This window comes from Poromitra crassiceps (assembly GCF_964638095.1).
Source record: "Poromitra crassiceps genome assembly, chromosome: 5".
Taxonomy (NCBI): Eukaryota; Metazoa; Chordata; class Actinopteri; order Beryciformes; family Melamphaidae; genus Poromitra; species Poromitra crassiceps.
The window spans coordinates 45,214,094-45,240,997 of NC_139642.1; the positions used below are offsets into that span (position 1 = coordinate 45,214,094).

At 42.8% G+C, this 26,904-nt stretch overlaps 1 protein-coding gene across 4 annotated transcripts in view; it reads right to left on the reverse strand.

The window, feature by feature from the left end:
* Positions 1-6,736: 6,736 nt before the first annotated feature.
* Positions 6,737-26,904, reverse strand: part of synrg (synergin, gamma) — a gene marked incomplete at its 5' end in the record, with an annotated part of 45,928 nt that continues 25,760 nt past the window's right edge. For 2 of the 4 annotated variants that reach the window (XM_083637545.1, XM_083637542.1), the window contains 9 exons: positions 6,737-8,067; positions 12,050-12,082; positions 15,312-15,350; positions 15,546-15,656; positions 16,451-16,599; positions 17,233-17,329; positions 18,365-18,418; positions 18,591-18,754; positions 19,845-20,372. In XM_083637545.1, coding sequence (XP_083493671.1) covers positions 7,936-8,067; positions 12,050-12,082; positions 15,312-15,350; positions 15,546-15,656; positions 16,451-16,599; positions 17,233-17,329; positions 18,365-18,418; positions 18,591-18,754; positions 19,845-20,372 — 1,307 coding nt within the window. In that variant the 3' untranslated portion in view covers positions 6,737-7,935. The remainder of the gene's footprint in view (positions 8,068-12,049; positions 12,083-15,311; positions 15,351-15,545; positions 15,657-16,450; positions 16,600-17,232; positions 17,330-18,364; positions 18,419-18,590; positions 18,755-19,844; positions 20,373-26,904) is intronic. The other 2 variants (XM_083637543.1, XM_083637544.1) reach the window with 2 other exon arrangements.

Below are 26,904 nucleotides of genomic sequence, written 5' to 3' on the forward strand. Positions count from 1 at the left end.
ATCCTTAGGACCAAAGGAGTGACGAGACCACATTGATGTCAGACACCAAAACAAGATAAAACACTCCGAGCTGAGAGATTGTGGTAGTAGCTGCTGTGTATCTCCTGGTTTGTCTTTCCAATCATGATGAAAGAGGAGCACTTCGGTGATGGTGGTCACCGTGCTCGAGAGAGAGAGACACACAGCCGTTCTGACAGCGGTGTGACAAGAGAGACGCAGTCCCTGTGAGTGGTGTGACTAAAGTCCTTTTCCCGACATAATGTCATGTGACGTGATGGTATTGTGCCAGTTTTGCGGTTGTCTTTAGTGTGAAGGGGCAGCAGTATGCTCTGAATTTATGGTAGCATTTAAAGAAAATTATATCTGTACAGAAAAAAAGTAGACAAATTATTTTATTGGGATATATTGATGGTGGGGGGGGGGATTGTTATGGTGCACTTTAAATGAACATTTAATGATGTTATCATATCTGCCTTTTTAAGGTGAAGATCTCAGCTAAAGGTCAAGGTTCAAGGAAAGTCCCTATTTACCACAGGGCAGATGTGCCGTCCTGTGACTATACTATGCTATAATGGATATACAGTAGTGCTATTTGATGCTGTTTAAAAACATGTCCATCGCCTCCAGGGAGTCCATCTACGATAGATACTTGGAAGAAACCCACTTTTTCTATCCTGCTATTTTTGCCTTGTGTCTATAGTCAATTAATGTGAGGTCCCGGAAAGAATAGTGCAGTGCAGTATAACATAAAACCCAATATCCTGTGTATTTCTATTGGTGAACCAGCCTACTGTTGTGGTCCAGCAGCACTCTTTACAAAAAATAATAATAACAATAAAAAAGGTGGAAATGACTGTAGCAGCAGAGTTATATTCTTGTTGTAAGCAGAAACACTAATCTGACCTTACAGATTGCTTCATGCCCCAAGACAATGGTGTTAAAATGTAATAAAAGAGCTTATGCCGCTGTTTGTGTTCAACTTTGATAGAAAAAATAAATCACTAACATATGCTATCTCAGTCTTCCCTACTTGAAACACATGTGCAACTGAAAATGTTTTTTTCCCACGGCGCTGGCCAGCAGGCTCACCGGGGTCAGAAGATGGCAGGCCGGGGCTAGGGATAGGAAGATTAGAGTCGGGGTGTGTAGGGGGAGTGGCTAGGGGGCTGTGGGTGGTGGAGGGGGTGGGGTCAAGGAAGGGGGCGGGGCTGAGTAAAAGTGTGCCATAGCTATGGATAGGAAAGTCGTAGAGAGAGTCGGGGTTTGAGGGGTGGGTAGGGGGAGTGGCTGGGGGGATGTGGGTGGTGGGAGCGGGCATGCTGCCATATAAGGCTGAATGGTCACACACCACTGTGCCGTGGCTGAAAGGTATTTGCGCTTGTTACATTACTGAGGAGTGACCCTAAAGACACAGCTGCATAAGTCACCATACTACTTTAACAAAAATCGCAAGTGTTTCTGAGAGCAATATACCGTACTACATTTGTGACTGTTGACATCAAGCCAAACTTTTTAATGTCTTTTTTGCAACTTCAACACTGTAGACATGTTTCAGGGAGAGTTCTCACATGAGGAGGAGACGCTGTTTCCCCTCTACAAAGGACTATTGATGTTCCCCCGCAGCCATTTTCCCAAGAGATGTCTTCAGATGTCATAGAAACGTTCTGTCATTCATTTTCATTTGCTGTGGCTACAGAGCAGCAGGCAGACGTTGATGAGCGCTATTTGTCTTCTGCCCACACTTCTGAGGGACCTCCACAACGCCGGTCCGCACAATAAACGCCATTTCCCGCAGAGACAGAGACCGTCTGATGACAGGCCAAGCATGAGAGAGATGCACAAGTGATGGCCCAAATTATAGTACCATTTTCTCCCAGGGAAATGAATCTTTATCCATTTTCTGCCCCTCCCATCCTCCTCTCTCTTTCAATGCGAGTACATATGCACACACTTCCTACGGCATAGTAAGTGAAGCACAGAGTAAACACATCCTTCACCAGCAGCAGGATATCATTAAACCAGTAAGCAGAGACATTTACATGGTCCTGAACATCAGAGGCAGGCCACTCTCCGTGTGCAGGCCATGCAGAACCAATGGCTCTGATGAACTTGGAGGAGATGCCGTTAACAGCATCCACTCAACGGAGAGAGCATGTGTGTCAAGTAGGGCAGACTTTGAACGGTCACACTGTCCTTCAGATTGCATTTAACTCCAACTTTATTTCAACAACACAGCACAAACAGGTGCAGCAGTTGTGCTGAGTTATTGAATAATACCTACACTGGCCTTTTAGAATTCACTATAATCAGAAGTTGTCTGAAGGTTTGGATCCAGCATTTCCTTATGCCATATGCTCAGGCTATTAATATAAACAGGCTGCTTTTGCTGCAGCTTCAAACCCACGTTAACCAGCTCCATTACAGAAACATTTGACAAACTGATTCCACTAAACGGCAATGAATGCTGAAACCGTTGGATGTTATTTAAAGTAAATCTAGTATTTTTCCTCACTTTAGAGTTTAGACCCCAGGAAGAGTAGTCTCTACTAAAGTGAAGACTAATGGGGATCCTTTTAAACAATAAACAATAGACTGCACAAGATTGTCCTAATCCTAAAATAAATTGCACAACATAAACTGTCACAAACGTGACAGTTTATATAAACAGGCGGTTTATATGTTCCTATCAGCAAATGGAAACTATAACCGTGATAATAGATTTTCAAATGCTGTAATAAATGTGGTATCCAGTCCACTTCATGTAAAGGTAATGAAAATGTAAAATTGAGGGAGTAATATACAAAAAAGGGTAACACTTTACAATAATGTACACAAATAATGTAGTAGTTACTAATAAACTAATCATTAACTAATAGTTAATGAGTAGTTAATGAATAATTTGTCATTAGTCAATCACTAGTTAATCATAGTTAATGAGTAGGTAGTCATTAGTTCATGATTAGTATCTAAGTTCCTGAGTAGAGTAGTTAATCACTACTTAATGATTACTAAATGTCAGCTTGTGAATGTAGTAGTTAATCATTACTGATTAGTCGTCAGTTCCATGAGTAGAGTAGTTAATCATTCGTTAATGATTAATAAATGTCAGTTCGTGAATATATTAGCTAATCATTAGTTAATCATTAGTTAAGCATTGTGAGTATAATAGTTAATCATTAGTTCATGATTAGTTATTAGTTCCTTAGTAGAGTAATTACCCATTAGTTAATGGTTAGTCAATAATGGTTAGTCCCCTCAGGAAACCTGGGTTACATCATAACCATCCGTTCATCTCTATGCAATCTAAATCCCATAGAGATAGGCACAGTGCTTATCTCTATAACGTCTATATCCCATAGAGATAAACACAGTGTTATTCTATAAGGTATGGCCCACTGACTTAAAGATGGATGCAGTCTGATTATTTAAACAATCTTTGAGCAACAGTTGTACCAAAACTTTGTGACTTTGTCTTTGTGTATTGTTGTGGAGGAAGCTTATACATTGGACCTTGATGGTATGCAAACACGTGGAAAAATGGCCATGGATTCTGTTACCATTCGCCTACATGAAACAATGTAAGATAAATCAAGGTCCAAATGATTGCAGTAGCTTTCAATTTAAAAACTGAGAATCATGCAGTCTTATTGAGATTGTTTTAGACTAGGGTTCCAGCCCCGAGCGCGGCCTCACCCACAGCTCAGCTGCTGCGTGGCCTCGCCTGCTCATCACTGATGATGACATGGACATTATGACATCATCAGTGACATCACAATTGTTCGAGTGCCAATCACTGATGATGTCATAGATATTGTGACATCATCAGTGACATCATTACTGACCAAAATCATCACAAATCTCACAATGTGGGACCAAAAACATGACCAAAATCGCAGACAGACAGACAGACAGACAGACAGACAGACAGACAGACGCAACTTTGTCAATTTTATGTAAGATTACTTCATTCACTGGGTGTGTGAGGTCACAGTGACCTTGAACTTTGACCACCAAAATGTAATCAGTTCATCCTTGAGTCCAAGTGGACGTTTGAGGCAAATTCGAAGAAATTCCATCAAGACATTCCTGAGATATCACGTTAACAAGCTTGAAAATGGCATTCGAGAGGTCACAGTGACCTTGACCTTTGATAACCAAAATGGAATCAATTCATCCTTGCGTCCAAGTCGATGTTTGAGCCAAATCAGAAGAAATTATATCAAGCCGTTCTTGAGATATTGCGTTAACCAACTTGAGAATGGCGTTTGTGAGGTCACAGTGACCTTGAAGTTTGACCACCAAAATGTAATCAGTTCATGCTTGAGTCCAAGTCGATGTTTGAGGCAAATTTGATGAAACTCCATCAAGGCATTTCTGAGATGTTGCGCTAACAAGCTTGAAAATGGCGTTCGAGAGGTCACAGTGACCTTGGCCTTTGACCTTTGACCACCAAAATCTAATCAGTTCGTCCTTGAGTTCAAGTCGATGTTTGAGGCAAATTTGATGAAATTCCATCAAGGCATTCGTGAGATATCACCTTAACAAGTAACTAATGATTAACTACTATATTCACGAGCTGACATTTAGTAATCATTAAGTAGTCAGTGATTAACTACTCTACTCAGGAACTTAGATACTAATCATTAACTAATGACTACCTACTCATTAACTATGATTAACTAGTGATTGACTAATGACGAATTATTCATTAGCTACTCATGAACTATGTTAATGATTAGTTTACTAGTAACTACTACATTATTTGTGTACGTTATTGTAAAGTGTTACCCAAAAAAGTATATATAGTTGGAAAGAAAAACATTGTCCCCAACTACACACATTTTTATCTCAATTTGCTCCTTCTCACAGACAAGGTTCATCTGAAGGGGGGAGTGGAGGCCTTGCATGGGTAATAGGGTTTGCTCCGTGGTGAAATAAGTCATTGTTTCTGGGTGAGCTGCTGAATCAGTGATTGTCTTTTCTCTGGTGTAACAGTGACTCATCTGTAAAGCCGGCACTGTCTGAACTGATGGATGATAGAACGGACAACACTCAGGCCGACGACCGCTAGCCATGGAGCTGTATTCAGTTTGTAATGAATGTTTCAACTGTGTCTAGGTCTAATAGTTTTACCTATAGGTCAGTACCGGCCTTTATTATAACCAGCCCAAGGCACACCTGTGCAATGCTGATGCTCATGCTGTTTGCATCTTGAGATGCCACACCTGCCAGGTGGATGGATTATTTAGCCTAAGGAGAAATGCTCACTAAGCTGTGTATAAACACATTTTTGTGAACAAGATTTGAGGGAAATAAGCCCTTTGGATGCATAGAAAAAGTCCTAGATGTTTTATTTCAACATGTGAAAAATGGGAGCAAAAGCAAAAGTGTTGCGTTAATATTTTTGTTCAGTATATATTAAAGCAGGAAACAAATTGACAGTAAGGGTGTCAGGCAATCAGTTGAACTTTGTCAGGAAAAAGCTGTTCAATCAATGGTGTGATATGGCCATGAGATACTGAAGAGTAGCGGTCAATAAGGCACTATCACTCCAATCTGGCCTCTCTCCCAGTGATCATTTGAGTATAGCACCGCAGACAATAGACAGATGATGACAGGCAGGGGGGAGGAGGGAGCCGGTCTACACAGCTTTATTCAGTAATTGATTTCAGCGTTTGTAATTTTCTGTAATCTGGAGCTCACCGTGAGGGGACAGGAAGTCATTTTCTGCAGGAAATGAATTAGACAACGGCGAGGAATATAAAAATGAATGTTGGAGAACACACCTGAACACAAGTGCGAGATCGATAATGAGACTGCTTTCACAGGGCCCCTATAGACGTCTTTATTTGATTGGCCGAGCCAAGCCTCCAGCATGGGCCCAGCAGTCTTGTCGAAGGAGAATTTATTCCATTTTGTCACAAAGTGATGGAGATGAGGCCTCTCTGGCCCCAGAGAAAGTACATTATTGAGTAAAATGACTGAGGGAAAATGTGCAACAATCTTCATGCATTTGGAACGGGGGGTTGTGAGCAAGAACAGGCAGAATCTTTCTATCTATAAAATGGGCAAATGGCCAATCTGTTTCAATTTTTGTCCCACTGATGATGTCATAGGTGATGTCATAAGAGCAAAATCATCTTATGACATCACTGATGATGTCATAGGCACCAATGGCATAGTGGTCATAAAGCAAAAATAATTTTATGACATCACTGATGTCGTCATAGGAATTGTGACATCATCAGTGATCATGGACTCGTTGTGATGTCATCAGTGAGGACTGGAGTGTGGACTCCAGTAAGAGTAGCTGCTTTGCATAAGCTAATGGGGATCCTAATAATAAATAAATAAGTGATGCAAAGTTGAGCAATTGTGCACTGCGCGTGCCAATAGAGCAGGCGAGGCCACGCAGCAGCCGAGCTGCGGGCGAGGGCCGAGGCCATGTAGCGGCCGAGCTGCGTATGCGAGCTGCAGGGCTAGCGGGCGAGCCTAGGAATAGAGTGCCCATAGCGCGCAAGATGCCTAATAAGACCAAAGGCCACCTGAATTACATGACCGCCTCCCATTTGAAAGCTATAATTCTATCAATAACATTGATACTTTTCATAACACAAAAAGAATGATTCTGATTTTAAAGCGTGTTCAAATAAATAAGAATGAAAATCAGTCTAACCCATATAATGCATTGTTATATCATGGCATGCAACTTATAGACAGTATACATACATTGAATGGATACCAATTTATTTACATCACTTTCACATTAAAGTTAGTCATATTTACAATGCTACAGCATGATACTGGAATACACACACAAAGTGCTGCTGCAATGCAATTTTAGTTCAGAATCACAGTTGTCTTCATTCCAGACGTTCAGCGCTAGTACACACACACACAAACCAGCAACAAAGAAAAACACAAAACCTGCAAACAATTTAGATAAATGATTCCCTTCAAGTTGCAAAACCACAATTTTTCCCCAAATACCTAGAAAGTACCCCATTTAAATACCCCAAGAAATTCAGTGTTGAATTCTCCTTCCAGCAGCGCAAAACACATTCAAAGCAGTTAAATCAACACAATACATATGGTAGATATCAGCCTTTCAGCACAGCAGTTTGAAATTATATTAAAATGTTAACAACCACGGAGTTTCATCTTAAGCTTTTAGAACTTTTAGAAACCCAACCAACAAACGCAATTCAATTGTAAATATAATAGGCCTATGATTCAACAGCTCAACAGGAATAAATAAGTAGACTTTCGAGTCATGAATAAAATTCCTCTTAGCCAACCTCATCAAAACAGAGAAGCAACAAATGACAAAAAAGAAAAGTGAAGATATGTTTACAATGGAACATTATGCCTAAAAATGTCTCCCTCTGCCAGTGGTTTTTTATGATATTGCACAGCTCTAAGAGTTTGAATGGCTGAGTCACTGATGAGTGCAAAGTCAGGGACATGAGAGCCATTCAATAACCCTGGCAACATTTACTGCCATATTCAGTGGAAATCATCTCCCTAAAAGCATCATTAGGACTATATTCCAGCGTTAAAAAGGCTGACCTATACGTCTTAGGTACTTGATATGGAAAAACAAAGAACAAAGGGATGATAATGACACCATAGACGGTGTACTTCCTAATTGTACAGAAAAGCCTTGAATTTGAACAAAACTACCAGATCTGCAAATGAACACAGTCTTGTTTTTTTGACAGCCAAGCCCGTGTGTCAGAGAGTGAGAGAGAGGACAGAATATAAAAGACAAATAAATACAGAGGGATCCGGTGACCTTAAAAGTCCTTCAGTGTGCTCACTCTCAGACCAAGGTGAGAGCCCATGCAGCGTGAGACGCCTGGCCGCGCGCGGTCGCTAACCTAGCGCCCGTGTCGATTAGCCTGTGCCTGTTGCCATGGCAGCTCCAGCCAAAGCTCAGAGCAGGTCAGGCAGTATGAGGCCCGGGGGTTTGGGCTCCACACAGTTAATCCAGAAATTGGCACAGCTGGCGTGATACTGGTGGCCCCCGTACAGCAGCTTGAAGTTGTCCGTCTCCGAGTTGAATGCCTGTGAAAGCGATGGCAAAAGGGTGAAACGTTAGATCCGTATGTATCGCACAGCCAAAAAGCCCATTTGGGCCAAACATAAGCAAAGATATACAGGGCATGGACAATAGATGGGACATTATCCTATCCCTCCACACTCAAGGGTTCTGGTGGCACGGTAATGGTAATGTGTGCTTCTCCTGACTGCAGCAAAGGTTCATTGACAGTGTGATTCAGAACTTCACTGAATAGCAACCGCAGTGGTACGCAATTAAACTTTTATGCATGTGCCCCTTGACGGCGTACACTCAAAACCTTGAAAGCAGCCTCCAGCAAAATACAATTTGAGATACAAACGCATAATATGCAGTACTGTAGGTTTGCACGCATGCAATAACTACTGGAAAATATATTCCTTTCTCATTTGTATTACATGCACGGCAAAAACGACGACGCTGAATACTCAAGCAAGCAAATACAGTCAGTAAGTATACACAGAAAATACACCAAATTAAAATAACAGCCCAAAAGTACAAATCTCAATCCATCCAGGAGAAGCACAAGATAAGAAAATGGATGTTTCAAGCTTTGAAAAGCATGTTGACTGGATTATGTAAGACACATGACATGAACTTCTCGTTCCAGATTTAAATCAAAATGAGTGGACGGGAGATTCCTTCACTAAAGCATCACATGATCGGGATGCTCGTGGAAGGCTCTCTCTGAATTCAAGGCACACGTGCACTGCACTGCATGCTGCGACACCTTTAAGCTGCTCTGGACACTTGTGGTGGCGAGACACTCTGCTCCATAATTTTTACGACATTGGTAGAGATCACACCTGAGACACAGAATCCGCATCACTTTGATGGCAGTAAATGTACTGAACACGCCATCGGGGGAATGAACTACTGAGACCTTCGACATTGCAAAGAGAAAGTGCGAGGCAACCATTCAAGATGCAATACTAAAAACTGTCAGCTCTGTACGTTCAAGCAGCGTAGCAGTGAGGTAGCAGCTGCAGAAGGAAGTGTGGCGATTGACCAGTAGTGCATTGGTCGAGTGTTGCGGTAATTATAAAAATGATACTGAACAGAATGAGATGCATTACATCGTCTCAAAAACATATACTTAATTGGACTGATATGGAAAGATGCCCCATGTTTTAATCTCAGATCATTATCAAGGTCTTACAAGCCATTAAAAGACACCTTGGCACTTTAGTGCTTTGTCCTCCTTGATGATGCCAATCAATCAGGAAAGACGCACATTCGCACAGAATGCAAATCTTGTGGTGGTAGGTCGGTTGGGCTGGGGGGTGCCTTGGGCTGATTTTCGACATTTGCCGTGATATTTTTCGCAATATCTAATATTTTTATTATTATTATTTTGACAGTTTCATCTGCCCTGCTGCCAAGACCGACCCCTCAGTTCACTGCTTTGCTTACTGTACATTGTGCCTTGGCACGAGACAAATTAAACTTGAACCACAAAGACATAAAGTCTATGTGCGGGAAACGCATGACCACAATCTTCTTGGCAAGATGTTCTGATAAGCCAAAGTCACAGGGAAAAGAGACCAAAATTGCTCAAAACTGGATCCGACCCAGAAGAACCTCTGCTTTAAAATGTTGATCAGTGTCCTGCCAGGAAATTCAAACCACATCAGTACAGAGCCACTAGTTTTATTAAGGGAGGACAAGTTAGCATTTCCATCATTATGTCCATCCCCTATATATATATGAGCAAATGTCAATCAAATGCATAACAATTAATTTATTATTATTAATTTATTAACTACAATTATAAATAAAAGACCGGATTAGAAGCGCGACATACGTCATCAGTCAGACCTGCTGCTTCAAAAATAGGATTTGCTTTTTGCGTCAATTAGATCAACTGGACTATGCTTCTTACAGCATGTTCTCTTGACACATTTCGTCGAGCTTATCTAAAAATAGCTGTTGAGAGAATGAACTTGGCGATCTGACCCCCGGTGGAGTGCTGTGTGATGTGAGCTTGCATTTTCAATGGGCCCAGCTGTGGCTCTGCGTTTGCGATAAGGAGATGCTAATGAGCGTTATGCAGTTTGAAGAGTTTGCATCCCCGGTGATGCTGGAGACGAGGCTAAAGAGGAATGAGTCATGTGTGGTGAATCACAGCCAGCCACCCACACAGAAGGAGAGGGAGACGTATGCATGAAGCAGCAGCAACTGCAGACCAAAAACCCAGAACACACCATTAAGTCAAACACATCTCCACCTGCCCAAAAGCAGTGTGCACAGATGCACACCGGGGGTGAAGGGCAAAACTGAACGACACATTTTCCTCTGCTTTTCTCACACACTCCGATTTCACAAGCATAGAGAGGATTGTTTCGTAGCTCTTTTGTGCTTCGTCCCACTTGTTTCCTCAAGCCTGCACTTAAGACTGCTAAAGCTGGCAATGCTGCAGCGAGGGGATGCAAAACCAAAGGGCAGTTACACAAAGACAGATAGTGTAATACCTCCCTGCACTGCACTGCACTCCTCTCTCTCCCCCTTTCTTTCTTACACCTCTACCCACTCTTCTCCTTTCCCTCATTAGAGTGCATGGAGGATAATTGAGCCTAACTGTTCAAACAGCCCCACAGGTGCTGTACATCACGAGGCTTTTTTTGGACACACACAACTACTGTGAAACAAGAATGTGAGTATTCCTGTTTTCAAGCCAGCTGGTCGCATAATACAAAGGCCAATCCTGCTAATTCACTGTGACCTTTGCAGCTGTATCTAAAGGTTAGGGGGCTCCAGGGTGCGATTTGCCAGGGTTGGAGGGCGGGGGGGGGACTTACCTCACTCTGCTTTTGATATCCCCTCCTCTGGTCATTAATTTTTATCGCCGGTGGGAAAACGTGTTATCCCTGCTTCTGATCAGAATAACAAAATAATGCATTTCCTATGCCCGGCAGCTATGGTGGAAATTTGGAAAGACTAGCCATTTCAAAAAGATGTTCTCCAAAAACGTGAGAAGAGTCATTAGTGCAAACAACAATAACTGTCTGAAGCCAGAGGCCATAGTTGTCACTGCCGTTTGGCGCAAGGCAGTGGGCGCCGGGGGGCGCCCCGCAGAGGGCCCCCCCAAGCCGGCCAAGAACACTCAGCACCCGGCACTGTTTCAGCAGCTCCAACTCGCCCAGGCCAACATCCTGCTGCTCCTTTGCACTCCGCTTTCACGGGCAAACAAAACGCTGGAAACATGACTCCAAAGGTCCTAGCCTTTTTTTTAATGACAACACGTTGTGTTATTACAGTGGTTCCCAAAAGCTTTCTGTCAGGCCCACCCTTTATGATATAGGAACATCTTTACCCCCCACCCCAAATGTGCCATTGCATATTAACGACACACAATTCTGTTGCTAGGGAACACTTTGGACTCAAGTTTATTTCCTGTCAGTTATTGCAATAGCAAATACTGCAACAGGAAGTAGGCCTATATGCCAATTTAGAATTTTGTGTTGTTAAGTTGAAATGGTATATACTTGTGAATTAATTATTAATTGCACTATGATATATAAACTCTCAGTTGTTCAGTTTGTTTTACTGATAATAATAAATAAAATCAACTTCCAAAAACATTTGATAGTGTAGCCTACAGTAGATTGCTTAATTCTGACATATTTCTTGTAAACATTCTTGAATATATTTTTTACATTTTAAGTTATTATTATTTAATTTTTTTAATAAAGTTCCCCACTTTTAAATAAATAAAAATCTATTAAAATATTCCTGCTAATGCAGTGGTCTAGTTCAAGACTGTTTCATAACAGAGAGGTTATCTAGAGAGTCCCACCACGCTTCCGCTACAGTAGGCAGGTCCAGTGCATGACAGAAGAGGGACACAGCATCAATAAAGGGATTCCTACCGAAACACTACAAGATTCAAAACTATATTGAAGCTAAAGTCTACCATTCTACATTTTGTAATATTTTGAAAAGCATTACAAATAAATTATGCATAATTACCCTTAACTTCCTGTCATTCTCTTTAGCCAGTGCCTGTAAGCACAAGAGGTGTCAGCACATTCTAACATACAACATACCACATCCCAAGCACACCATGCCAACATACAGTTCAGTTGTTGCACCAGGAAAGAGCTCACCTTTTTGAAACATGGAAAGAAACCAAGATATCACCCCACCTCTCCCGGGCTCCTACACATTTTCCATTTGAAAAATTCAAAACTTTTTCTTGAATTGACTTTACATTCTTGATTGGAATTGAAGATTTCGGTCACTATGATGTATAAGCTGATAGTAGCAGATCAATATGGTAATCAACTACTACAGTCTATAGCCAAGAAATATTCATTACAGCAACAAGTGGGTATACATCTATATACAAAGATATGTTTCCAGACTTGTGTAAGAACCCTGCCAGCACCAAGTCATGTTAAAGGAGAATTTCTTTTTTTTTACAACCTGGACCATATTTTTATCTTATTTTATGTTAAACTAGTGACCCAGAACAGAAATTTCTGAAAGTAATGCAGTATTGAGCTAGAACGCACCACGCAACGGCCTGGAACAGAGGTCGATAGGGCATGTGGCAACCGTGCATGTACGTCCTGTAAAAAGCTTATTTTCTGCCCAGCACTGGCTCATATCCTTATTATATAGTGCATTATATGATTAGAGACAGAATACTGCACCGATTTCAAAGATTTCTGCTAACATGATTTAGTTATACATAAACAGACATGAAAATAGGGTCCAGGTTGAAAAATACAGAAAATGTGCCTTTAAAGCGTGCTTGTGATAGAGATGGGCAACTTTACAGCAGATTTCCAAAATGCAACAGATTAAGAGGAGATATTCCGAGACTAAAGCCATAAAGTTTCACTCCAGCTGTCTAACAAACGTGCTTAAGCTGTTAGCACTGCTGTCTTATGGAAAAGCCAAAATTACACAGACTTAACAATCAATCCAAAGCCTGGAGGTACTTCAGAAACCAGCATTAATATAAATTGCCAGAATTGCTAAATTATTCGACTGAAAATTCTTTCCGGTGCTTCTCCCCGTAATTGCCCAAATTAGCATTTATCATTTAGCAGAGATACTGGAACATCATTAGCAGAAGAGTATCACTCGTGACGGGGTTCATGATAACGTCTGCTGTCTTTGGAGTGACAAACTGAGATGAGATCTGGCTGCTGCCTGTTGCCCATCCCTGCCTCCGAACCTAAAGAGGATGCAAGACAAGAGCCACCGCCTCCCACAAATACACATCCGGCTTCTGCAGGAAAGAGAGTGTCAACCTGTGAACCTGTTCTATCTCTGTCCTCTTTGCTCTACAAAAACATGTACAGACATTAAAGACAGGTCATCAGAGGACCACTGGTAAGGTCAATATTCATAGCCTGAGTTAAACTGAGACAGCAGGCGGTGTCTGCTATCAAGTATTTTGCACATTTCATTATGCCTTTGATGCCATGGGATGGCATGGCTCGCACGCAAACTCCACCCACCTGTTACCGCTGGTTAAAAAAACAAAACACTGTCTTTTCACTAAAGGACAATGGCACTACCTAGCAGGGCTGTCTGCTGCAGCTAAAGGCTTCCTTTCATTTCATCACACTCTGAGGGGACGCTATTCACTTTGGCTTTGATGTTTTCTTGCCAATGTGGCTCTGTCAAAAATGTAATTAAAAGACGGGTTATTAATTGCATGCTAGTGGCACACTGACAAAATAAAACTGCATTAATTTCAGCCTGGCTCTAAAGCACATAAGAGAGGTGAGGGAGGGAGGGAGAGAGAGGGGGGGGACCGAGAGAGAGCGCAGATCTATTATCAGCTGTACACCCTGCTTATGACTAATGTGTAAGCCACATCTGCTGGGAGCCTAGAGTCCTATCAGTCAGCCATATTGTGCCTGGACCATCCATCTGACTCTAGAGTCCTATCAGTCAGCCATATTGTGCCTGGACCATCCATCAGTCCTCTCAGTCAGCCATATTGTGCCTGGACCATCCATCTGGCTCTAGAGTCCTCTCAGTCAGCCATATTGTGCCTGGACCATCCATCAGGCTCTGAGCCTAGAGTCCTCTCAGTCAGCCATACAGCCTGGACCATTCATCTGCCTCTGGCTGAACAACACCAGGAACATAGGAAACAATTAAAGCCACAATCTTGGCCTCTCAACCGCAGGGTCCAGGAATACTATTAATGGCTCCCTCCAATAAAAATCACAGCCGCCAGAGGCAAACGGCTGACATACGGCGATTCTGCACATGGCGTCCCAGTCTGAGTGAATAACGGGGCGAATAGTTATCAGAGATAGAAGGGAAAGGTAAAGGCATGGATTGTTGTGATAGCACAAAGTGGTGAGGTGAGCGGTGACCATCAGGTGGAGGGATAGAAAAAGAAACCTTTTCAATAAGACCTTTGACCCTGAAGAACCGTTCCCAGAGTGCGAAAGCCCGACCTGAGCAGCCAAAGTGACGACTCCACTTCTCTCCTCTCGCTCCTACTCTCCAGAGCCCATGGTGTCATAATGGTATATATCACTATTTTCACCACAGTTCCATGAATAACCTAGAACAAGGGTGACCTAAATTGAGCCACCTGTAAATTTGGAAGCGCAAGTTTTGCTCATGCTTTCTATCTCTGATGTGTCGAGAGAGAGAGAGAGATGTGCTGTGGCTAGAGAGAGATGTGTTGTGTCTAGAGAGAGAGAGAGAGATGTGTTGTGTCTAGAGAGAGAGAGAGATGTGTTGTGTCTAGAGAGAGAGAGAGATGTATTGTGTCTAGAGAGAGAGAGAGATGTATTGTGTCTAGAGAGAGAGAGAGATGTGTTGTGTCTAGAGAGAGAGAGATGTATTGTGTCTAGAGAGAGAGAGAGATGTGTTGTGTCTAGAGAGAGAGAGATGTGTTGTGTCTAGAGAGAGAGAGATGTGTTGTGTCTAGAGAGAGAGAGATGTGTTGTGTCTAGAGAGAGAGAGATGTGTTGTGTCTAGAGAGAGAGAGATGTATTGTGTCTAGAGAGAGAGAGAGATGTGTTGTGTCTAGAGAGAGAGAGATGTATTGTGTCTAGAGAGAGAGAGATGTGTTGTGTCTAGAGAGAGAGAGATGTGTTGTCGGCGGTGAAAGAGGAGCAGCAGAGAGAAGTGAATCCTGTCACGTTGGCCCCCGGCTGGGTGTGTCTCTAAGTGGAGAAAAGGCCCCCTGAGGCCCCCAGCAGGAGAGAGTGGAATGAGAATGAGAGGTTGACACTTCACTGTCTCATACTCGTTTAAACAGACGTCCAATAGTGCTTTCTTCTTTGTTCTGCAAAGCGTTTCAAAGTCAAAGACATGTCAGTTGTTATCCGCTGTGGCTGAACACAACATTTATGTACAAATGTATCCAGTAAGAGGCATTCTGTGTGTGTGTGTGTGTGTGTGTGTGTGTGTGTGTGTGTGTGTGTGTGTGTGTGTGTGTGTGTGTGTGTGTGTGTTTGCGTGCGTGCGCGCGCGTACAAACCTTGCTGCGGGAGTCCACATTGAGCAGGCACACGCCACAAGCCAACTCCTTGGCGTTCTTGATGCCGTGCCTCAGAATACAGGAGGAGAAGTCGAGGGAGCTTTCATCAGGCTAGACAGACAGACAGACAGACAGACAGACAGACAGACAGACAGACAGACAGACAGACAGACAGAGACACACAAACACGTGTTACTTCCAGCTGCAGGGCAAAATATAGTCATTACTATTCTTCTTATAATAAAGAGCAGTGAGAACAGCGTTGCTTACAATAAACATCTCCATGCATCATCAACTTTTCCCAAACAACTCTGCTGCTCTACATCAAACGTGGGCTAAAAACTTTTGCAATTGTTCTTCAGTAGTGACTGAAGAAAAAAGAAATGCTATCTGCAATGTTTCAATTAAAAAGAATATCCATATCATTCTCTCTCTCTCTCTCTCGCTCCCTCCATCCTCTCAATATCCTGTCAGTATTATCTTCTGGCATTTGAGAAGCAATATTCTTCCTTTGGCTGGCTCTGGGGATAAGGACCTTCTGTTTGACATGCACTAGCAGACAGCCAGAAAAATACATCTATAGAGTACTTGTCATCCCTGTTGATCCAGACACTACCCTATGCAAAGACGACAGCAACAACACTAAAACCAAATCAATGCATCATTGATTTAAATTAATGGACTGACAATACTGGATTCATGAACATTTTAACTGTGTTATTGGTAACCTAACCAGTGTACTTATTTACAAAGCCTTCTTGTGTGTATTTCTATGTCTGTACATTCAGAGTGTAAACATGTTTGGATAATAGAAGACTGAGAAGAAGAGCTGTTCACGTAAATCTGGGATTGTGTGTGTGTGTGTGTGTGTGTGTGTGTGTGTGTGTGTGTGTGTGGTGGCTCACCGCCAGGTTGGCCAAGGACATGAAGCCCATGAGGTTGTTCCACACGCGGCTGATGTCCTTCAGCAGCTGCTGGAGCTTCTCTGAGCACACGGCCGTCGCCTTGATGCCCAGCTCCACGCGCCTGCTCACCCGATACACCTCCACCACACCTGCCACAGGAAGCACACGCACACACGCGTGCACACATATGGACACAAATAAAATAAAAAAACACAAAAACACACCACAGCCTCACATTGAAGACGGCACTAGCCAAAAAGGTTTGTCCATGATCATGTTTCTTCTGCATTTATTAGAAAAAAGAAGAAGAGAGGATTGCCATTTTGGAATGGAAACCCTACATCTTTTTTGACTGTGGACCATGTTTTTTCTACAAAACATGGCACACTGATGTTTTTTGGTTTGATTTTCAAGAGAGTCGCAGTAAAGAGGCACACTGCCTTTTGGGTCCCTCGCTATGACATGTTTGCCACTGACAGCTCATTAAAAGCAGAAAAGATGAGGGAGCAGGACCTTGTCAGGCCAGGCAGAGATAAGCCATCACATGTGGGCTGGCATCCACAGCCAACGCCAGCGCCGATTTAATCTTTCCCTCTCAGTCCCTTTGTCCTTCAGAGGGTAAAAGACTACATACAAGGTTCTGCGAGAAGACAGTGTGCCTAGTTTAACAGGCTCTTGATTCCACTATGCAGTGAGGGTGTCTTGTTTACGGCCTCTCAACCCCCCTATACTAGTGAGAGTGTCTGCTTTATGCGTCATGGTGTGAGTGTGTGATTGCTCACCCAGCAGGTACTCCATGCCCTGAGCAGACTGGATGACCTCAGTGCAGACAGAAGAGCTGCTGATGCCATTCAGGGTGTTGTTAGCTTTGTTGATGACCTTAACACGGACAGCATAAGTCATAGATATTATTGTTATCATAATCATCATCATTATCATTGCTGCTAACATTTTCATCATTATTACCGCCGTCAGAAAGGTTATGTTTTCATCTATGTTAATTTATCTCTGTCTGTCAGCAGACAGAGACAAATATCTTAACAACCTACAGTATGAATGGATTTCTATTAAATCTGGTGGACAGACAGCCTTTCGGCAAAGGTTTTTGGTAGCGGCCTGGATCTGGGATTTCTACAATTAGCCCATTAAACATTTAGCCACAACTATGAAACTAACAATAGAGATTTGATTCCAAATTCTAAGGATACCGTATGTTTGCAGGATCACAAAATGAATTTATCTTGTACGGTATGTATAATGATAGTTGGGGTGTTGACATAAAATTGGAGAATGATCCAGTGGTGGCGAAAGTTTGTGCTCCAAGTGTGCCTTTAGATTATCTTCATCATTCTATTTAATATTACTAGGCATCTCGCGCGCTACGCGATTCCTAGGCTCCTAGACGGGCTCACTACTCGCCCGTCCTGCAGCTCGCATTCGCAGCTGGCCCGTTGTGCGGCCTTGCCCGCAGCTCGGCTGCTGTGTTGGGCAGCTCTGTTAGAACAGTAGCTCATGATGATGTAGCTTCAGTAAATGACATCACTGATGATGTCACAATGCCTATGTATGACATCGCTGATGACATCAGTCACTGATGATGTCATCAGTGACACCATCACTGAACCTATAGCCTTGTGTGTGCGAGTAATTCACTGATGTTTGTGAGTAATTCACTGATGATATAATTTATGACATCACTGAGTAATTCACTGATGATGTCATTTATGACATCACTGTGGGACAGGGACAGAGAAACAAACAGAGAGAGCCCAAGCTCCCATTTATATACTGATGATGATGATGTATAGTGCTTTTCCTAGAATTGTTTACACACTTCATTAGCACAGGTCAGAGGTCACTGTCTCAATTAACAATCACACCATAGAGCCGTGAGCAGTGTAAACGGAAACACACCTCCAGAGCGCTCTCCAAACACCTCTGCCACTCATAGGCGTAGCGCTCGCTCTCCTGAAACAACAAACCAGAGTCACTCAAAGGAATACAAAGGAACATCGGAGGAGCTGTAATCCCCAGCTATAAGTGTGCTAAAATCCATGTACAGAGCATCTGGAGCATAATGACAGCGCTAACAGGTGGTGCAGTTAGCACGGCTGTGACAAGCAGCGCTTGGCGGCCTCACCTCCACCTCCCCTGTCAGGTCCCTGTACTTGTCTCTGATGACGGGCAGGGCGGGCTTCTCACTCAGGGTGTTGGAGCGGTCTCTGAAGGGGTGCTCTGGTGCGGGGGACGGGGGCGAACGGCCGATCTCCTTCTCACCCAAACTGTGGCTGCGCTTGTGGGAGCCTGAGGCAAGGACAGGAGAGAGAATGTCATACTGTTAAGAGAGAACCACAAACACACCAAATTGAAGACAAACATTCCTGTTATACTGTATATCAATTCAGCAGCCCATGGTGATGGCGGCTCATTTTGAGATATGCACCTGTTTGTTTGCCATCATATAACCAAGGGCTTTTATACTTCCATTCTGTTGTGGCTAATTCCTCCCGGACAAGAACGGCATAAACAAATACTTAATTTGCGGCAAACACTAATTATGTACAAAACAGTCGCACGGCAACGCAGGTATGAATAATTCATAGGGACTCACAGACGCGAACAAATCCTGGCAGGGTAGCGCGGCAAACACATGCTACACCCAGACTATTCCAGCGGGGGAACAGTGAGTATGTGTGTGTGTGTGTGTGTGTGTGTGTGTGTTGGACAGAGACAGGTAATCTACCCCCTACCCTTCCACCCCCCATGCAGACATGCATCACCCACCCCGACCGCCCACATAACCCCCAACGCCCTACCACCCCACTATGATGATCAGGTTATAAAGCCCTCTTATTAAGACTAATCACATCCAGCACAGGGAGAAGAATCTATTGGGCAAACAAGCTTTTATCACACTGGAGGAAATGCTAATAAATTATTCGTAGAACATAAAACCAGCAAACGGCAGTTAAAAAATGAACAGCCTTTAAGTGGATACGGTTAATTTCTGCTCATGGATTTGCTGGTCTGTACTAATCCATCTCACCAGTCAGCCATTGGAACAGGGCCGTAATCGCAACACTGCCATCTAATGTCTGACAGCTTCACTACAGATCTGATGGAGCTACCATGTGGCGGTGGGGTGGGCGCAGATGCTCCACAGGCTGAGGAGGCGAGTGATACGGATTGTGTTGCAATGCCACATTAGGGCCAGTGGCTTAGAATCGCTCAGCTGCATCAAAATTATAATTCAAAACGCGGTGATCGGATGCAGTTGACTTGAGATTTTAACATCACATTTAGTAAGAGAATAGAAGAAAAACACCCCAAGTGACTGATGCTGGACAACAACAAAATATACAACAACATGAGCTGGAAGATTTTTTTGACTCACCTTGAACGCACAAATCAAAGGTTGCCAGTTCGTTCTTGATCATCTCCTCACTGGACTTGACCTTGGCCTGAGAGCTGGCCTTGAGGAAGTCAGACTTGCCAAACTTGGGCTTATCGGCTTGGAAGGCCCCGAAGTCATCAGAGGCCTCGCTCTGGTTGCCCTCGGAGCCGGCCTCGGCGGTGGCGGCCGGCGAGTCAGACTTCTCAGAAATGGTACTCGCAAAGTCCCCGAAGTCGTCGTCGTCGTCACCGCCGCCCTGCTGACCGCAGCCGAAGTCAGCGAAAGCTTCCAACTTGTCGCCTGCCGATGAGCCGTCCTCAGTAGGGAAGGAGGTGGTGATCTTGGTGTTGGTGATATTTTCGGTGCTACCGAAGGACAGCTCCTTCCTGTGGGCGGGGGCTAAAGAGGCCAGGCCCTGCGGCTTCCTGGCATCACCAGCCAGACATTCCTCCCTGTCTGACCAGTCATAGCTGGCCAGGCTGCTGAGGGCTGATGTTCCAAAAGGGTCAAATTTCATGTCGTCTCCTTCTGTAAAACACAAACATACCAGTGGTTCCTAGGAATAGCATAGATGCTGAAATGACAGGTGCTAGACTAATGAGCCTTGGCAGGGCAGCAAGGTTTCTGTCCAACTACAGTATTGAACTGTGACATACTGTATTTACAGTGCAAGTGAAATAAGGTTTCCTGCAATGGCAATTTGTCCAACTCAGCATCACAGCATCATCGATGCCAGGGCGTGTAATCAATGGTGATAAATAACAAAGAACAAATACAGCCCAAGAGGCTATGACAGGTCCGGGGTTCAAGCCTCTAGCACAGTGGTTCCCAAACTGGGGTACGTGTACCCCTAGGGTTATGTGGAGGTACTACAGGGGGTACTTGAGCGATGTATGAATAATGGTCCTTACACATCAAGAGCGATGCGAATATACGGCACGAAATTGCGATGCGAGTTTTGACCCACCTGTCAATCACAGCCACAGATGTGTACACGTCGGAAGCGAATTTCTGAAAAATCGACCGTGGTTCGAAAAAATAAATGCCGCAATCACGCTCAGCGAAACTTTGCCGTTGGTATGCACGGCTGCATTGACTGATATAGGGTCAGAAAATATTATTGACGTGCGAATTAATCGCACGGAAAAAACGCTCCCGATGTGTAAGTACCTTAAGTCATGAAAATAAATGAAATGAAATCTGCTCAGGAGGCACTAATTGCAACTCTTTCGCTCCCTCTCTTATGTTGTAATGATATTCTTTAAAGAATGAGTTATCATTAATTCACTGCATTATATGCTACGGTTTTCTCTTGCTGTTTTCTAAGCAACATGTATGGGTAAAGGGGTAGTTGGATTCAGAAATCAGGGAAAGGGGGTACTGAAGCCACAAAAGTTTGAGAACCACTGCTCTAGCACCAGGTGGTCTCCCATCCAAGGACCAACCACAGCCAAACCTGCTTAGCTTCCCAGACAAGCTAGCGATGTGATACAGGAGCTATGGTGCTGGCTATGGTACCGTGTTAGTGGTTCTGAGGACTAGTGTGTCAGCTAGTGTGCGTCAGGAGGGAAATCCTGAGGACATCAGGAGGATGCCAGGACTGAGGTGAAAGGAGTGACTCGTGCAAACCGAATTTCGTACAAATCCACATAGCTGATTTACGAGATATAAACTTTTTGCATTTGTGGCACCCCCTACTGTACACGATTTGAAACAGCTTTGCACACATTGTCATTTTCGTGACAATAATGTGTGCATCCGTTTCGTGATGATTGGACAATCGGTCATGAAGTTACGACATTTTAGCTGCCAGGGCACGCTCTCTCAACTTAAGAAATTCGAATCTTTAGAGTTTGTAAAGAGCTTGGTCCATAGATACTACAGAAAACATTTGGTGATGATCGGTCTAGATGTAAAAAATAAATAAATTAAATCACAACTTTTGAAATAACTCACAAACTTTTCAGGTGGTCCTTGAGGGTCCAAATTACAAAGTTGTAGAGTATGGTCACCTATATATATATACTGTAGACGGGTTTTGTGAAAATTTGACTTTATGTTTAAGTTATCGCTTTTAACGTAAAAACCTTAATTATAGCGCCACCTTCAGGCCGATTTGGTTCATATTTTTGGACCTAGAAATGGATACCAATAAGTTAACTATCTCTGTCAATGGGCCAAATTTCATGTCTCTATCTGCGATGTACCAACTCATGGGAATTTGCGCCAATGCGGCAGAAGGAAAGTGAACAAGGGTTCTCATTAGGGGATGAGGGAACGAGGGGTCTGATTAGGGGTTCAAGCCCCGAATGAGATCTCATATATTTTAAACCCAACCCCCCCCCCCCCCCCGCGCCCATATTCTGCAATTTAAGCTGTGAGGACTGACAATCACAGATATTTTTGTTGCTTCCACTGTTGAGATACCCAGCACTTTATGATGGTGCATGTTCCATATTCATACTAGCAACTGACTAATACATATTGTTGTGACAGTAATACATATGGGGCCATGTACTGCTTCTCCCAACCTGTTTCTTTGAGAACTCAGTTCAGTCAATTATCTCCTGAAAGGGCAAAGCAGTTGTGATGTCTATGCAGCATGTTGTTTGTGAGAAGGAAATGACTGACGGCTTACTGAGACACATCAAGCACTAAGCAGTGTTGCAGTCAATTCTTTATATCTCAAGAACCAGTCGAGTCTTGAGTCCCCAGTGTCCAATCTGAGTCATCAAAGAAGGGTCCGTCAAGTCAAGTCCCCATTACCTGGCTGAGACCGAGTCAGAGTCTGAATCCGGAGTTACTGAATATAAGTGTGAATCCATGTAGGTGGAACACATGTCTGCCCTTGCACCAAATTGAATAAACTAAAGTCACAATATTGATATAGCTATCAATATCTTATGCTAAATGATTAGGGCCTAAAAAAAGTCTTTATCAATTAACAAGTCCTCGAGTTAGTCTCCGATTCCGAGTCCGAATGCATGAATGTCCAAATCCAAGTCATCACTGCTCAGGTCCAAGTCATTACTGCTCAAGTCCAAGTCCTCAGTCACTGCTCAAGTCCAAGTCATCACTGCTCAGGTCCAAGTCATCACTGCTCAGGTCCAAGTCATCACTGCTCAGGTCCAAGTCATCACTGCTCAAGTCCAAGTCCTCAGTCACTGCTCAAGTCCAAGTCATCACTGCTCAGGTCCAAGTCATCACTGCTCAAGTCCAAGTCATCACTGCTCAGGTCCAAGTCATTACTGCTCAAGTCCAACAAGTGCAGGACTCAGACTCGAGTCCAAATCCGCCTCGACTCAATTAGAACACTGGCACTAGGGATGCACCGATATGAAAATTTTGGCCGATGCCGATAACCGATATTAACATTGCTGTTATGGCCGATAACCGATATTTACCGATGTCGATATGATCTGTATAAAACCAAATTTTTATGATCATCACATTTTGTACATACTGAAAAACACATGTTAACACTGAATTTGAAAAAGTTATGCATTTCTTTATTTGCAAAGCCTTTTGGAAAAGCCCATAAATCATAGATTTACTGCATTATTTCATATCAATGTGAAGAATTTGGCTGATAATGATAACCGATATTAACATTGCAACATCTGACCGATACCGATATGACCGATATGTTAAAAAATTACCAACATCGGCCGATACCGATATGATTGCCGATATATCGTGCATCCCTAACTGGCACTGAGACAAAATGTTGCTGTGGACCTTTCCTCTGTTATGGCTGTGTGACATGTAGAGTTCTCATTAGTGGCAAACAAGCTTCGCTAACAACAATGGCAGTAGGTCTGTGGACCCAAATGCTACTTGAAGGCTTTGTTTCATGACATGCAGCTGCACTAACAACATCAATAAAGATAATTTCTGTTTTTACATCTCTGTACTGTTGTGTATACAGAACACAGTTTGAGATGGATTTCTATGTTACCACACACACACACACACACACACACACACACACACACACACAATGAACTTGCTGACAAGGGTGAACCCCACTTATCATATTGTTTGGCAGAATCCTCAGATACAAGAAGCAATTTGTGAAATTGACAAGGACCTGGTGCTGTAAGCCTTGTGTCACTAGATCATTACTACAGTATATATATGGCCTCTCAGGGTTAAGGACAGGAGGAAATAAGACGGTACGCATTTCAGCAATACCAATAGTAATATTTATTACGACAACATGAGTAGAGAGAGGAAGAGAAAGGTCACAAAATACTGTGAAAGAGGTCTATCATTACAAGAGGTTTGTCAAACTAACACTTGTAAAATTAGATTTCATTCATTTAGAATACAAGGGCATGCAGAGTCAGAAAGAAAGGAAGAAAATAAACAGCGAAAAGGTAAAACAAAGATAATCTTGGAATATAGGCTAGAAGCAGAAACCAGAATGAGAAGGCACATTCACAGACTGAAATCAGTAATTCTGGGGGAGATACACTTCATGTGTTACTATTAGGACGTAAAGCAACAGGTTTTTGGAAGAGAATAGAATACAGAACAGTGGAAAAGCCAGGTTGAAAAGATAATTTCAAAGAACAAGCTCAAGGATGCATTAACCCTTTGAGGACCTGAGGGATTCTCTGCAATATGACTGATTGGACAGGGTGTATAAAGGTCAATTTGGAGTGACATCATTACCCACCCCACAGGGTAAAGTCGGTAAAGCATCCATAAATCAATGCTCGTTTGGAAATGCCTGTGTGCTGTGCACACTGCACTATGGGAGGGACAGTGACGACTGAAGAGTCACAGTTCAAGATCTGCCATCTTTTGCAATTAGGCTATTATGAAGTAAGGTATTTTCAGTCCAGTGTTACACCATGCTACAACTAAGCAATGGTATTTATTTGGACCCGTACTCATTATAGCATACATTCTATTGCCGAAATATGGACAGGAGATCATAGAGATCCATTGATCTGAATGTAAACGATAAACATATTAAGTGATCTTTCTCAAGCACTCAAAGGGTTACAGAAAAGCAAAGGGGGCTATCCTTCCCTACACCTGACATAGTAGAAAGGGCTTTGATTATGTCCAATCACAGATGCTAAACAGATTTAAAGAGACAGTATCCTTTTTCTCTTGCTACAGTGATTGTTTGTCATAGCAGGGCTAATGCGCACAAACCCTTATGATCCCCTAAATAATAGCACATCAGTATTACTCAGGACAGCAATGTTTACTTCTGAATCTTAAGCTAAAATATTTTAATGAACATCTTACTAAATAAGCTACATTTAATTTACATAGTTGACAAATCACAACAAGATCAAGGAGTCTGTCTAGTCTCAAAATAAGAGCTCATATTCCAGTAATAAAAATACACTATTAAATCTGTATTCTGTATGTATACATTTCTTTTCTGGGATAAAAACAACTTGCAATACTGTTATGCATAAAATGGCATCCTATAATATGTTCTTGTCAATTTCACAAATTGAAAAGGCAGGCACACTGCAGCAAAAAGCAAGGCAGGAAAGGTAATACTAAATCCAATATGTTCTCGGAGAGCCAGGCCGTAGACCCACACATGATCATTCATGCTGGAATACCATATATAATGGTAGAAATCAAAAGTAAAAATTTTAGATTTATTTTGTGCTCCCGACTCAAAAAGGAACCTCACAAAAGAAATACTGTCTCTTTAAGATTAGCCTACATACATGTCCAGGAACATAGTGCAAGCATGGTGAGGTGCTCAAACTGCTTTGCCTGCTACATGTTCTCAACAGGTTGAACCTAGAGCTCTCCAAGAACAACAACACTGAACACAAGGGTGACAGGAAACAGAACGTGGAGCAGCCATTACTGTAGGCTGTAGGGTCAAAGCTTCTTCGGAATGTATCAATGTTAGTTCGGGCGGCGCCGTCGCCATCTTATCAACAGTAGCCTAACCGTTTTGCTGCAGCTCCTGTTGTTTAAACACATCATCTCGGTACTGAGGAGTCCATTTCTGTTTAAACACAATTCTACCATTGCACAGGAACTGAGAAATAAGGCAATGGGGACGTTTACATGTATAATTTCTTCTGAACAAGAAAAAGTAATCGTCAATTCCTTGGATGAAATGATATGACGACAGACATGTGCCCATTTTGTGCGAGTGATAATTAACTGATATGTTGAGATACTTAAGAAACAACGGCTTCCCATGCAGACAGTTAGGTCCACAAGTATGAACTAAATGCATAATGCTGTCTTGCGTTACGACAAGGAACAACCTGAAATGTGTGAGGTGGAACGTGAGACATGACATGGCAGGAGAGATGCTTCATGAATAAATGATGACCACTGGAGAGGAGAGGGAGTGCTGACATGGAGATATGGTGTGGTGACATGGAGAGTGCCTGAATATTACACAAATTATATAGATTCCTCATTCATAAATGACCCCCAAATAGGTATGTCTCTAGTGTATTAAAGGTAAACTTGAGCTCCTCTTTCATGGAAGTGAGGTAGGGCACAAAATGCCAACACATTATTATGGAAATTAAACATCTCATAATTAGCGGGCCATGTGATCCAAATAATACTGCATGGCTACTCTGAAAATACAGACAAACAGAAAAGCACACACTCACACCCGGACACTCCAGCATAAGTTTAGTGTACCCAACTACACGGTTTAGTGTGTGCACCTGACAACTCTTTTTGTGTAGTGTACCCAGCTACACTGTTTAGTGTGTGCACCTGACAACTCTTTTTGTGTAGTGTACCCAGCTACACTGTTTAGTGTGTGCACCTGACAACTCTTTTTGTGTAGTGTACCCAGCTACACTGTTTAGTGTGTGCACCTGACAACTCTTTTTGTCACAACCATTCACATTGGCCCAGCTTAAAAATAGCTTGTTCCTGCATAGAAAGTCTCCTATTCACAGGTAACATTTCATTTTCAACTCTTCAAAACGATTGGATTTGTGATTTAGCACAAACCAAATTTCAGCAGTTTGAAGGGTGAATGATGGCTTTCAGATAATGCCTCTGGCATAATGTGCGAAACCATCTGTATTCAAGCTTT